Raw genomic sequence first — 15,426 nt, forward strand, 5'->3', positions numbered from 1 at the left:
TTGTTTGCATCAAACCATACATACATCTTCACACCATACCAATGGAGGCTTTAATGATCTAACAATATCATTCTTTGTGTGGAAATTTTGGGGAAGAACTGTCAATCTAAAACCGACAGTGTATTTAAAAATAAACAGCCGAGTCGTATTGATATGCAAATGGCACCTTCGCCCAGCTCTGGGTATAGACTTGGGGTTTAACGTCAGACTTATACAATTTTTCAGTCAAATGATGATGAAGGAATCCTTAGAGTGCATGTAATATGCCTCCCTGTTGCAGGACGGATTTCCACCACTTTTTTATCTGGTGCTGCTTGACTGAGATGCCTTACCAAAGGTAAGTAAGCCACCCCGCCCGAGCCATTATACTGACAAGGGTGAACCAGTTTTTGCACTATCCTCTTAATGCTGGACGCAAAGCGAGGAAGTTACAACTTCCTCTTTTAAGGTCTTAGGCGTGACTCGACCCAGGATTGACCCTTGACCTACTGCTCCCGAAGCGGATACTCCACCAACTGTGCTATCGTGGCCGGTAGGTACAGTCTTTGAAGTTCAAACATTGTTTGTAGGACCTGTCAATCACAGCAGAGACCCCATCCGACCATGTTTTGTTTTGGTAATTGTTTTTAACTCTACCCATGGTAAAAAGACAGTGTTGTGAATATCTTTGTAATTACATCTATACAGGCACAAGACTTTATGATGGCCTTACTGAAATGGTTTACTGATAAAATCAAAGTCCAAGTTAAAATGCATAGATTCTTCACTAGGCACATGATAGTATGTAAAATTTTGAGCTTCCATCTGTTAGTCTAGATTTGGCAGAAGATTTCACAATCGTCTTGACTTGACTCAAGGGGTGGGTCCTTCAAAATAAGTTCATCTAATCGGTCAATGTTGAATTCTGTAAGCTGTTAGTTATCTGTGAGACTTACACACACCAGACTGAGTTCCCAAACAATGTGAGTAGGAATAGATTTAGCCTTGCATTAACACAATGTTTACAATTGTTGCAATATGAAGCTAGTAATGGGCATCTATTTTCACACATGAAAACATACTGAGTTTATGATCGCCATTTTATGAAATTGGGTATATCTGTAGATTTTTCTCGTCTACCTATACAGGTTCAATGCAAATTTACTGATGTACAGGCATGTCAATCAGCTGTCACAATAATGCGAGAACGAGGTTTGAACAAGTGTCAGTTTAGGAAACCTAGTCCCGAGTAATTTACGTGTATAACTGACGGTTTCCTAAATGAAATGGCAAGAACCTACAACACTTCTAAAAAAGTAGGATAACAAAACACCAAGTCCGTGAGGCTTGGAAAACTTTCTCCTGTGTTTTACGGGAGATTAACGACAGACATTTGTCAGGTCTTTATCACTGAAACACATTTACATGCTGATTTGTGACATTTATTTATGGGACTGTGAACAGACAACACTGTTCCTGGTATAATGCCTTCATCGATTCAACGACAGCTTGAGCAGCAGTCGTTAGCTCGCCAGTTTGACAAAAATATGCTTTGAGACAGTTTTGGAATTTACAGGTTTTCTAAGAACTGTGGCTTGATACTTTCTTCAGTTTAATTCATAAATAAAAAAAAAGGCGTTGTCAGGTTTTCTTCAAGCCTGTATATCCACCCTGACTTCATCTCACCAAGCATGTGCACCGCACTCCCGCGGCGATGTTTGTCTAGTCATCGGTCGAGGCGAGACAACAATTACCCACCCCACCATTGCAGCACCATTTTAAGTTTCGATCATGCGAAGTAAAAAGTGGCAAATTACACGGTCCTGCACACAACTGTGACTTGACGTCTGCTGGTCCAAAATGTCAACGAATTACAGTAGCAAGTTTTTACCAAATTCATCACTACATTATTTACCAATTAGACACAACTACACCTGTCAGACAAGATCAACTGACCTCTGACATGAACACTGATCTGACAGTCTTCAGTGTTTCCAGTGGCGTCGGATGCGTGGTACGTGACCTCCACGCTGTCGGCCAGTTTGTGCTCAGGTGAGAATCCCTCAGGTTGCACAATGAACACAGACACCAGGCCAGAATTGTCAATGGCAAAGGGCTCATCAAACCCTGGTGCTTCAAACTGGTCAATCTCAATATATTTTCGGCAACTGTCAAACTTTGGCTTTTCCATATCTGTGGTGATAAACAAAAAAAACAAGGTCTCAGATGTTTATGCACATGGGAAATACAATAAATGTACATGTAAATATAATGGGTAAAACCTAGAACTACACTGTAGGTTGTGCATAAACAGGAAACATTAGATGGGGCTCTCATATGTGTGGTATTTGGTTTACACAAGCAGTTGTGGATGATGCAATCATATATTTGTATGTCAGGTATCTGGTATGCACAATGTGTATAAGGCCTAACAGTATGGAAACATTCTAGTCCACCTACTTTGTCAGAATGCATGCATGCTTGCTGCAACCCTACATGCACATAACTGTATTACTTTATACAAGATATATAATTTTAGCTCCAACACTTCTGTAAAGTTTCATGAAAATACACTGATAAATTTCGCAGAAGATACTGTGACAAAGATTCAAAATAATCTACAGAAACCTCATGCACATCCACACATGCATATGATTCCCAACAGATGTGCCAAGCTGCCAGATAACTGGTTGAAAAACTGTAGGAGGATTTGCACTGACAAGATAAAAGGAGAAAATATCTCCTCATTTCACGATATCTCCTCATTTCACGATATCTCCTCATTTTACATGCTGTTGCAATAATAACTAATACAGTGTTATACCCAACAGCACAGGCACACCTGTATATCATCCCTACCAAGTTTCACAAAAATCTGATAAAAACTGTTAGAGAGAGTGTGCTTACAAGAAATGACTACAGACAGTCCTACAGACGAACTGATGACCAAATGCAAATGGACACTGACAAGCTATACATCAAATTGAAAACAAAGTGTTGTTGAAATCCTACTCCTCTGTTTTCAATTTGATGTCTTTCATAACTGTTCTGTCAGTTTGTGGGTTTACTACAGAAACTGCATGCTTACCCTGGGTAATTTCCGTTACCCTGTATGGTACATGTATTTGATTTGGGTAATTTCAGTTACCCAGGGTAAGGTTAAATAAATGCCAAAAAATGATTACGTAAAGTAATTAATAAATGTTAAGCCCAATGGTTTGGAAATTTTTCACCCACAATATAGAAGCCAATATCACACATATACGACGGTAGTCCTATACACAAGGCCCAACATCAGGAAAAAACCATCTAGTTATGAGGTCAGGCATAACTCTTGATGTATTTGATTGAACTTCAGAAATGCAAAACGTCTTTAAATATGCCTATATATGGCACCAAAAATGCTCATATGCATATTTTGCACTACTGGCTTGAATATGTTTACGTATCGCCGATTTTAGGGAATTTGTCACATGCTGCACTTCAAGTTAACAAACTGAAAATTTAGTGTTCAGTAGACAGATACCTAATTAGCATGGGAACTGCTGAAAACGAACACAATTTTAGAGCTTTAGTTTATAGCATTTCTAGTAATGGATTCGCTCACCTTTACAGAAAGGAACTGGGTGATCCCAGTGAAGTGTTGTACCAGTTGGATCCTGGACACAACTCAATGGAGTCGTGTCATTCAGCTCAAATCCTTCTCTGGTACATTTGTAGGACACCTTCTTACCCTGCTCATAGCCAGAAGCCTCCTGGATAGCATCAGGAGGGCGTCCTGGGTCACTACAAATTTCACCTATTCAGACAAGATAAGGTAAAATACAGGTACTAAGATCATATGTACACCCTTTTTTTTTTTTGACTTGATAAATCATACTCAGAATTTCTCACTCAACTTCATACGATGGCAGTCAGTTAAATAACAGGTGGAGAAACCGTCCTACTGCCATCTAACAAACACACTTTCTGATTATGCAATTCACTGTATGGTACACGTAGGTCTGCCAACCTGCAGATGGTCGTGGGTTCCCCAGAGCACTGCTTGGTTTCCTCCCACCATAATGCTGGCTGCTGTCATTGTAAGTGAAACATTCTTGAATACAGCATAATACACCAATCAAGTATATAAATAAATAAATAAATGTACGACCGATCAGTGAAAATGGACTGGTGCTTGCAATGATTTTTGTAAGTGTTTGATTGCCAAGATTATCTCAGCGGTACACTCTGGGGAGTGATTTTTAATGGTGCTGAAAAGAGAGGAGGAAATTAAACATCAGGCCTCACTAGAAGGGGACTTTCTTATCAAACACAACAGAGGGAGGAAACTACACAAAACCATTACCTCGCCATTTTCAGTCTACTACTGCATCAAATACAAGCAGTGTTATGTTTCTCTGATGACGAAAAACGTTATACATAAAAAGGTCACCTGATGAGAATGCCATAAAAGGTGATAATACTTCAATCGCACAGAAAAAGGTGTACACCAAGTGAAGGTGTACACCAAGTGAAGTTGCATCAAGGCAGATGGTTCACATATGAAATCTCAGGCATAATCTCTGTTACATATACAGACGTCAGCCCATGCAGAAAATGGTCAAATTAGCTGAAACCAGTTATCGTTACATCTTTCAAGTTGCTTTCTGTTTTCAAACTGTTTAACTTTATACTCTAAACTCTCCATAGCATAGTCTAACCAAAACCTCAACAACATAAAAATGACATGACCTACATAAAACTTACACCCGTATTTAACTTTCACAATATAAAACTGACATGACCTCCACAACATAAAACTTACACCAGTGTCTAACATTCACAACATAAAACTCTCCTGACCTCCACAACATAAAACTTACACCAGTATTTAACCTTCAAAACATGAAACTGACCAAACCTCCACACCATAAAACTTACACCAGTATCTAACCTTTACAATATAAAACTGACCTGACCTCCGCAACATAAAACTCACATCAGTGTCGAACCTTCCCAACATAAAACTGACCTGACCTCCACAACATAAAACTTACACCAGTATCTAACCTTCCCAACATAAAACTGACCTGAGCTCCACAACATAAAACTTACACCAGTATCTAACCTTCACAATATGAAACTGACCTGACCTCCGCAACATAAAACTCACATCAGTGTCAAACCTTCACAACATAAAACTGACCTGACCTCCACAACAAAAAACTTACACCAGTATCTAACCTTCCCAACATAAAACTGACCTGAGCTCCACAACATAAAACTTACACCAGTATCTAACCTTCACAATATAAAACTGACCTGACCTCCACAGCATAAAACTTACACCACTATCTAACCTTCACAACATAAAACTTACACCACTATCTAACCTTCACAACATAAAACTTACACCACTATCTAACCTTCACAACATTAAACTGACCTGACCTGTACGAGTTAAAACTGGCATGATGCCTACAACATAAATCTTACACCAGCATCTAACATCTCTAGCAAAAACTGATGTGACCTATACAACATAAAACATGTACACCTAACCTCCATTCCATCAAACTTACCTAAACAACGAAGTGTGTTAAACCCCCAGGTACCAGACTTCAAACAAGTCACTGTTCTGTTTCCCAATGAGCTTTCCCCATCCACTGTGAATAGAGGCAGACACTCCACCTGGAAACTCTGGCCATAGATTGTGCTGTTGTTGAGTTGGGTTCTATAATCTTTAGCTCCTGACATCACCTCTGGTTCACCACAGTCAATATCTGTAAAGTACAGTCCTCAATTGATTCATCTTAAACAGCAGACAATATGCAGGGGAAAAAAGATCAATTGGTTTCATGTAATGCCTGTGAATGTTATTTGTGGTCAGCATTATCCATATGTGCACTAGTGAAAACATCTACAAGATACAGTACTACTGTACTGAGGTCTGATATGCATCTGCACATTTGGCAAATGTATTGGACACATATATCTAGCTCTTACTATCTGCAGAGTTGTAGAACCTGTATCCTCACTTTAGAGTGATAATACCTTTATTTAGCTGATAAATAAAAGGAAAAATTAACAACTGTTTATAGATCTAGTTATAATTTGAAACACACTTCATATGTACATGTTAAGATTATGGCCTTGCATGAAGCTATGGTGGACATTCTGCAACTGAGGAATGCAAAGTTTCAGGGTCTCTCCTTTATTACCAACGTTAATTATGAATATGTGGTAATTAAGGTAAACTGTTAAGGTAAAAGGCAAACAGCAGTGGTATAATACTACTGCTTATAAAGCTAACTAGGTACGTATTAGCCCGGGTCACGTCTTGCCATATATGAATCCTGAATTTAATACTGAACTAACTGGAAAGGTACACGCACAATTAACAAACAAACAAAAAGATAAAAGTGAGATACAGATCTAAAGTGTATGTTAAAATTTTGGGACAATTCAAAACAAATAAAATAATAGTTCTGTAAGTGATCATAGTCACAATTAACAGTTAAAAAGAAACGCCTATGCAATATACAGTATGGTCACAGTCTGTAGCTAGGTACATGGAAACTCAGCTTTAATAAGAAAAAAGTACTGAAAAGTTATTTATATTGTAACACTATATGTCATTGTAACACAGTGCACTCTGTTTTTAAGTTATGTTGACTTAAGCTTCCTGTACAACAATGACTCATGACAATTTATGTTCTTTTTAATATATTCCTACTCACAGCCACACTCAAATGGGGCACCAAAGAAGCGATAGGTATTCATCATTTGATCATACAGACACGTTCTGTGTTTAATGACTGGAGAATCCATCCCGGGTATGTTACAGGTTAAAGTGACCGAATTCAAGTAGTCAACATCACTGCCTGGGGAGACTCGAGGACTATTCTGCACCCAGTCAGGAATCACCTCCGGTGGGCACCTGGCCACTGACAGAAAAAAGATTGGTACATGATGCTATAGCAAGCTGTACAGATATTACTAAACTCCAAGTCTTTACATCACAATTATTACAGAGTAACATTAGAGCACACATTTTAAACGCATTAGAAATTCAGGTCAGCCATGATGAAATCTCATATTTTTTTTTATTCAAATTACTATACCTTATTACAAACTATATTTGAGTTCACCATAAATATATTTCAGTTCTTAAAGGTCTGTCTTGAAAGTGAGAAGCATGGGGTGAGGTTGTATATACATACCTGAGCAGACTGGTGGGTCCATGGACCAGGTGCCATCAGCCTGACACTCTCGATTCGTCACTCCAAAACTAAGGACATACCCCAGTTTACACATGTACCTGATCCAGTCCCCAAACCCATAATGTGACTGACCAGTCAGTGGCAATGTATTGTTTGGGACAGGAGGGGTGGGGCAAATCACTCCTGGAACAGAGACATGAAAATAATGCAACATTTATTTAATTGGATCTATTTATTCAATAACGTTTTACTTATACAATGGCCATCAATTCAAAAAAACGGTAGTGTAGCAAGAGACAGAGTAAGCAGAAGAACTATAAATCTGGTCTTCTGGAAATGTTTATTTGTCAAACCAACATTGCCAGTTTTACCAAAAGTGTTAAACACCAGAGTTACAGTTCTGCTTGGAGTGCCTTGATCTTGTGCCTCATGGTTAGAAGTTGCCGACCTTGTTCACTGTCAAATTATACAAATTACTCACTTACAAATATAAGAAAAGCTTATGTTTTGCTCAATTTATTTAACATCTAACTGTAAAGTGTAACAGAAAACTATGTCAGATATCATAACATCCATCACAGTGTCATCTCCTACAGTTCGTTAATACCCTCTTTAGAAACAGGGGCCTCTGCTGGCCACCGTCGTATACGTCAAACATTCTTAGGTACGTTGCAAAACACCAATAAAATAAACCAATAAATAAAAACTTAATTTTAACTGAATTCATAGCCAGGTGCCCGATATCTGAGAGTCAGAAGGGCCTCCCTACCTACATATGCAGGCAGATTAGATACACTGTACTTACTGACACAAGTGTGGTTGATATAATACACATCTCCAGGCCGATATCCATTTTCTGAGACTGGGATGGTGTAACCTTCCATATCTGGGCTGCTGAAGAGCTCGAAGCCATGAAAACACTCACAGCTGTACGACCCATCATTGTTGACACATCTTCCATTGCTGCAATAATGTTTGCCTGAACACTCGTCTACATCTGAAATCATCAAGGAACAGTATATAATAATATATGTGGACACAGATAGACCACAACCCTGTAATAATTAAAAGTGTGTTTTTTTTCCCAAAGAAACACAAACTTCAGGTCTGCAAACAGTGGTAAACTTTTTTAAACCATTAGAAATGGAAGTTATTAAATGGTTTATTTCACAGAACTGTCTGAACATTTGCTATGTATATGCATATGGCATACTGCATATTAAGATACATAAATGTATCATACTGTCCTAAGTTATGTGCATGATATTTTCAGCTACCATTGTTCCTCATATTTCTGATTGGGGGACATTAATGAACGGAAGAAAATTAACAGAGACTAGAGGCAAGTTGTTCCAAAGTGTATTAGGACTTGAGCAACAACTTCAGTCCACACTAAAATGTCATCTAATTTGCACTGGAATGACACTGGCACTTAGATTTAAGCCAGACATAACATTTGATACTCTGAAACCTGCGATACATGCATGTTCATACTTGTATATCATCAAACTGGTAGACATAAGTTGCAAATCAATTAAGTCAGACAAGATGTAAGATTAGTTATACGTGCGGTGGTTGATGAGAACGGTTTAATACTGGACAGATAATGACAATGTGCACACCAGAGCAGGAGAGGCTGTCGTTATTCAGCGTGTAACCTGATGGACAAGCACAGCTGTACATCCCAGGCTCGTTCTCACACATGGCCACTCCTGTACAGTTATTCAGCTGATCTTGGGCACATTCGTCAATATCTGTGAGGAAGAAACAATAATGGTCACATACAGTCAGGAAAATAAAACTAAAACTTGGCCTGACTTGCGCATTAAAGGATATATGAAATGCTGGATTTTTTATTTCTTAATATGTAATATATGATGTAAAGTGACTTGAACAACAGTTCAGCAATTGTAGATTATTTTTTTAGAATCCACAGCTCCTTGTCAGAGTCTAGAGGGGAACTTTGGTAACTGTTAAGTTCATGGTACCCTTGTAGTTGAGTTTTGAACATTAAGCCAAGTGTCAGACAACAATGGGCAGGTCTCTGGGAGCTTTTGTGAATGAACTGCTCTGACCTACTTTCTCCCATGACCAGGCCAAGTTTACAACTGCCGAAACTTTTTGCACTCTAACGAAACAATATTGTTCATTCTGACACTTGGCTTGCTTAACCAGTATTAACATATCAAAGCTGAACTGCTACTAGGAGGGATATCATGAACTTTACAATTACCAAAGTTTCCCTCTACTTGTCTCACGAGGAGCTGTAGATTCTAAGGAATAATAATCTACAGTTGATGAATACTGTGGCGTTACATCTATCATTTAAATGAATATGAACAGAAGAAGTCAAGACTTAAATTCGTTAATCATACGCACTCATGCGCTCGAACACACACATGCATACAGGGCCTCCGAAGGCGAGGGTATCAGTACGCCACCCGGCAAAATGACCCAGGAGCCTCTCACTAATGCGGCCACTGTGAGTTAAAGTCTGGCTCATGCTGGCTTCTTCTCCGGTCATAAGTGGGAAGATCTGTCAGCAACCTGCAAACGGTTGTGGGTTTACCCCGGGTTCTGCCCGTTTATTCCCACCAAAAAGCTGGCCGTCGTGTTATAAGTGAAACACCAATCAAATAACTTAAATAAACTAAATAAACAAGTAGTATACAATATTGTGGTCAATAAAGCAGAACCACGTCATTCGTCGAGCAGCACTGCACAAATGTAATTTTTAATGTTAAAAGTCACAAATTATGTACCACAGATGCACATTGTAGATTTGCAATTTGTAAACAGTTGTGTCTGTAAAGTACTGTCTGAAAGAACAGAAATTTTGTTAATTCCACACATCGGGTTTTGGATTGCAGACTACAGAGTAAAAAAACAGAATCATCTTTTATACAATTTATGTCAGTTTCAATCTGCTCCGAAGGTTCTGGATAAAGTTGACCATTTGATAGTTACGTGCAAGTAATTCTAAGAGGACTTCGTTCAAACTGGCCAAGAGTGCCACATCAAGGAGGTGCAACATAATGTGAATAATATAACAATAGATCTATATTTCTAAATGGCATTACATGAACTTTGTCAGACTGGTCCCAGTGGGATTGTCTCGCACCTACCAATGCACTCTGGAATATTCCCAAACTGCTGGTTAGCCTGACAGCTAAGAGTAGCGGGACCAGATAATCTATATCCCGAGTCACAGCTCACATCGATGGTATCACCGAAATACGTCTCATCTGGTGCAGAAATGTAACCATTCATGATCTTCTCTGGTACTTGACACTGTACCTCTGAAACAAAAGATCATTCACTGAAGTCTATACTGTATCACACTCATGAATTTTCCCTTATATCAGTGGATGATAGTTTCATGAGTGGAATAAACTAAATGCCCAGAGTAAAAAAGTTACTTCAATACAAACGTTTCCACATATGACATACTCATATTCATACCGCACCCAGGAAATGTGTTCAGTAAATGTTGAATTATGCACCCAAGGCCACACAAGTGCCACTGACCATTAACTGGTACAAAGATCCCATGAACACTGAGAGACAATAAATCCAAACATTACGTGTCCAAGGTCAGGTTTGAACCTGCACCTCATGGTTACTAATTACATACTGCATGTAAATGTAATTAAGCTGTAAATGGCAGTGACAGTAATACTTATTAATTTATTTGGTTGGTATTTTACGCCGCACTCAAGAATATTTCACTTATACGACAGCAGCCAGCATTATAATGGGAGGAAACCCACGACCATCCGTAGGTTGCTGAAAGACATGTCGTGTGAGGGCTGCATCCAACAAAAAGAGACAGAACATATCAGGGTGCTAGCTCAACTGAGCACAGTCTCTTTCATATTCATCATATACATTGCCACCCTTATCCATAATCAATGGAATGCAGTTGTGTAGAAAGTATTCACCTTTCCAGCCATTTCATTGGTAAACTTGCCTCAGTCTTGTGATAAAACAATATATCCTAAACGTATGTCTGTTTTCAAAAACTCTACAATTTAAATCATGTTTACTGAATTGACAGAACATCAGTAAAACAAATTTAAACAAAAAAATATATAAACAAGTTTATTACTTAAATAGATGTTTAAAAGCCAAAGAAACCCACATGTAACACTTACTAAAACATGTAGGAGAGGGGTGTGACCAGGTGCTACCAGATGTACAGAAGATACGGTTTGCTCCAATAATCTCAAACCCCACCTGACAGGTGTACTCCACAACTGTGGAATAACTGGACCCATCTCCATCTACAGTCATGTTGCCATTCTCTACTTTTTCAAGCGCTGAGCAGTTTGAAGCTAAAATGCAAACATGTGAACTTTAAATCTAATAGTCGGATGGAAGAATCTGGCCAATACATGAATATCTGCGTCAATGTGTGACAACATGCCCTAGTCCATTTCAGCTAAGTGCCATTTAGTCAGGAAGTACCAAAATTAATCCATATTTTTAACATTACCACACTCAGGATTTACATTTACAGTGACAATGTTTCATATACTTGTTGCATCCCTAAGATCAATCAAAACTACGAATGCAATGTCTAGCCGTCCATCAAATCCAGGAATGCACTGGTCCAAGCTTCCATTTAAACAATGCCCATCCAGGAGAGCAATTAAACGCATTGTAATGATAAAAACGAATACATACCTATACATGCTGGAGGGTCTGTCCACCTGCCATCCGACTCACAGATGCTTGGGTTGTGATGAGCCAGAGTATAACCATCAAAACAGTTGTATGTAGTCACTTTGCCAAACACAACACCAGTTGATGTCTCCACATAACCGTTATCTACTGACTGTGGCAAGCCGCAGTACACAGCTGAAGGCCCAAACATAGTTTACAAAGGAATTACCTTACTTTCTCTCACAATAATCAAGAAAATGATAAAGTATTCTGTTTCGAATGTAGTAATTTCAGGTCAGTATACATAATCAATTAAACTTCTTAATTTTGATTACAATTAAAACTTCTCATGGCACTGTATGCATCAACGCTCTACCTTTCATAACATGTACATCTTTTGTTAATTATCATAATTTTGTCTGACCTGTAGTATCAATCTTTCCTTTTAAATGCGTGGGTCAATGGTATTTTTCCAGGTTAAAATAGAATACAACTCCCATTTCAATTTCCTAAAATATCAAGAATATACTGATTTCATGCTTCGACTCACGTGTACACTGAGGAATGACATGAATATTCCAATTTCCTCCTAACTGACATTCCATTTCCACGTAAGTTATGCCAGTTCTTTGAGGCTGATACATCTCATCCCTGAAGTGATAGCCTTTGTCACAGGTTATCCGTAATTTAGACTTGTAATACTTGTTATCTGAACTGGGTGTTGTGTGCAGGTTGAAATTTGGCTTCTCACAGTCTGCAAGAAAAGAGGCTCATCAATTCTTATACATGAATAGTGATATGCTTGATAAGAAGTGAAAGGCCGCAAAAATATAGCTTGGATAAAACATTCATGCATTTCATAATAAAATAACATTTGAGACAAAATTGATGGTTAAGGTGGAAGGTAACATACTGGTAAGCTGTGCATGTGCTTCATAGGTGTTTTATGCTGTAAATATTCCTCCCAGGTATAAACACCTATACTGAAGCAGTGTCTGACAATGGTGGGAACAAATACTGGTGAGCTGTATCTGTACTACACAAGTGCCAGACAGGAATACCATCCACTCAATGAAATATGAATATGAATATAATATAGCTCTTAGCTTTCCGGTCACATACCTACAGAAAAGGAGGCTTTAAAGCCTTTTGAGTTATTTCCATAGTTGGTATTTAGCTCAAGGTACAGCTTGTCTGAGGCAAACCCTCTGGGGCTTTCACTATTCTGTTCTGAGGTGTTAAACAAATAACCACTCTCATCCAACCCTGAATATACCTGCAATGAGAAAACAGCAGCTCTTCACCACAACAACACACACAAACTCTATTTAGCCCAACAGGCATGTAGAACACCCGAAGCAAAAATTTTAGGAGTTTAGTATTCTTTATACAAGTCTCACAAACTTTCAGATACATGGCAAGGTCAGTGATTATTTTGTTCTGATATCCCGAAGGTGCACATCCAAAATACCTCACTGTAAGGGTCAATCTGTTGCAGAATCATGCAGCCGTGACTTCACCATTAGTTTAGAGAGAAATTCTCTTTTGGTGAAAACCATATAGAGAGAGAAAAGATGCAAATAATCAACTTACCTTGAGTACATCACCATCTCTCAATTCTTCCTTCTCCAAATAAAGGGTAACATTTGTGGGTGGCCTGATGTAGTATCTACATCTCTGGAATGCAGGATAGTTGCGAACAAAGTTGCCAGGGGAGGTAATGATGCCAGAGTGAGATGTCAGCATAACATCACATCCTAAAGGTATACCAGACAACAGTATCATTAACTTTCACTCACACAGCTGGACACAGTCAAAAAACCAAAAAAAAGATTCTTGGAGAGTTGTTCAATTTAATAACTGTACTGCTAAAGTCACTCAACTAGAGGTGGTGGAAATTTGAGTGGCATACATAACATTGAGCTACTTGCATGTAAACATGTACATCACGAAATATACTCCTAATGCCCATCCATCGCTCTCTAGGTTCACTTTGCTTCACAGCCACCATTAGGTAAATTTTGCACAGAAATCATTAACAACTCCGAGGTCATTGGGGTCAGAGTGATGAGGCAGGAAACGATGTCAAACTTGGTCGCAGCTTTTGTTTCTAATAATACTTTATACACATGCACTTGCTTTATTTACAGTACTTTGTATGTACACATGCACTTGCTTTATGTACAGTACTATGTATATACTACAAGATTCTCATGAAAACCTGAAACATTTTTATTAACAAATGCTGATTAAATAGTTCCACTGCAGGACACCAGCGGTGCGGCTTAGCCTAAAGAAGCCTGTGTCTGTCGTACTGTATGGTTCCAAAGGTCAAACTTGTCTAGTGGTGACAGTGATGTAAAGTGAACTGTACATGCACTGTATTTATTTATTTACTTGATTGGTGTTTTACACCATACTCAAGATTATTTCACTTATACGCTGGTGGCCAACATTATTGTTGGAGGAAACCAGGCAGAGCCCAGAGGGAAACCCACGACCATCAGCAGGCTGTTGGCAGATCTTCCCACATACAGCCCCAGAGGAGACCAGCACAGGCTAGACTTAAACTCTTAATGACCGTATTGGTGACGGCTTCTCGGTCTTTGTGCCACACTAGCGTGCTAGCCCCCTCGGCCATGAAGGCCCCCACATGTGATGTACAGAGTATGCTTATGAACAGGCACATAAAACATGAAAAGATTTAAGCATCCGTCTCAGCTAATAACAAAAGTGTTACCTTGTTTGTAGGAAAACCTAAATTTTCGAGCTGGAGAATAGACTCCAGTTTTAAGATGCACCAGTACATTTTTCCCAGTTGATATTATGACATGCGGCTGTGTTATGCTGGAGGGGTAGTGGACCAGGACTGGGGCCTCCAGCATATTACCGTCAATCACTTCAACTAGATCACCATCAACCAACTGGAAATCCTCAAACTAGAGATAAAAAACATAAACAATTATAAACCTAACAAGAGAAAATCTTAACTCTGAGTGAATGTCTCCACTACATGCCCCACCCAAAACACTGTCAATCTGACACTCTGATCAGTTCATTTACCAGGTCATTTGGGTGGTGCTTAATACAGATCTCAAGTATTTGCTACTTATAAGACGGCACATGGTAGGGTTAATGGGTGCCTGTGAAGGCTCTGCTCAAATCCTTCAGATGATTATAGAGGGACAAGTTCATTAGAGGCATGCCAAAGAGGAGTGACTCCTACAGTTATTCTTTAAAGCATAATTACATTTTGTCTTCTAGTTGACAAATACCTGGCTGCATATGGAGATATTACTGATGCAGTTTCCCTAAAGTGAAGTGACCCCTCTAGGACATCAGTGAGGTAAACAGTCAGCTTCATATTCATTTACCTGATTGCTGTTTCACCTGCCTTCAGGTTTACGGGTGGGGGAAACCAGAGTGCCCAGAGTACACCACTGATCCATATCAGCTATCTGACAGCCGATGGAGAGCCGACTGTGTTAAGTCCGGAAATAGTTAAGCATTCTGACATTGGATTTAAACCACCTTAACTGAAGATGATGAAAACACTGATTTTAAATCCCAGTCTTAG

The 15,426-nt window shown here is 38.9% G+C and overlaps 1 protein-coding gene across 1 annotated transcript in view; it reads right to left on the bottom strand.

Moving 5' to 3' along the window:
- The window catches only part of LOC135464119 (sushi, von Willebrand factor type A, EGF and pentraxin domain-containing protein 1-like), a 61,691-nt gene that overhangs the window by 34,595 nt on the left and 11,670 nt on the right, over positions 1–15,426 (bottom strand). The window contains exons 10-23 of the mRNA XM_064741648.1: positions 14,590–14,788; positions 13,443–13,606; positions 12,972–13,125; positions 12,400–12,603; positions 11,871–12,044; positions 11,339–11,518; positions 10,310–10,483; positions 8,807–8,938; positions 7,990–8,181; positions 7,185–7,367; positions 6,702–6,908; positions 5,544–5,744; positions 3,587–3,778; positions 1,936–2,172 (exon numbers count right to left, since the gene is read on the bottom strand). Of these exons, the coding sequence (XP_064597718.1) occupies positions 1,936–2,172; positions 3,587–3,778; positions 5,544–5,744; positions 6,702–6,908; positions 7,185–7,367; positions 7,990–8,181; positions 8,807–8,938; positions 10,310–10,483; positions 11,339–11,518; positions 11,871–12,044; positions 12,400–12,603; positions 12,972–13,125; positions 13,443–13,606; positions 14,590–14,788 (2,593 nt within the window). The remainder of the gene's footprint in view (positions 1–1,935; positions 2,173–3,586; positions 3,779–5,543; positions 5,745–6,701; positions 6,909–7,184; positions 7,368–7,989; positions 8,182–8,806; positions 8,939–10,309; positions 10,484–11,338; positions 11,519–11,870; positions 12,045–12,399; positions 12,604–12,971; positions 13,126–13,442; positions 13,607–14,589; positions 14,789–15,426) is intronic.

The sequence above is a fragment of the Liolophura sinensis genome, chromosome 1, assembly GCF_032854445.1.
Source record: "Liolophura sinensis isolate JHLJ2023 chromosome 1, CUHK_Ljap_v2, whole genome shotgun sequence".
In the NCBI taxonomy this organism is placed as follows: domain Eukaryota; kingdom Metazoa; phylum Mollusca; class Polyplacophora; order Chitonida; family Chitonidae; genus Liolophura; species Liolophura sinensis.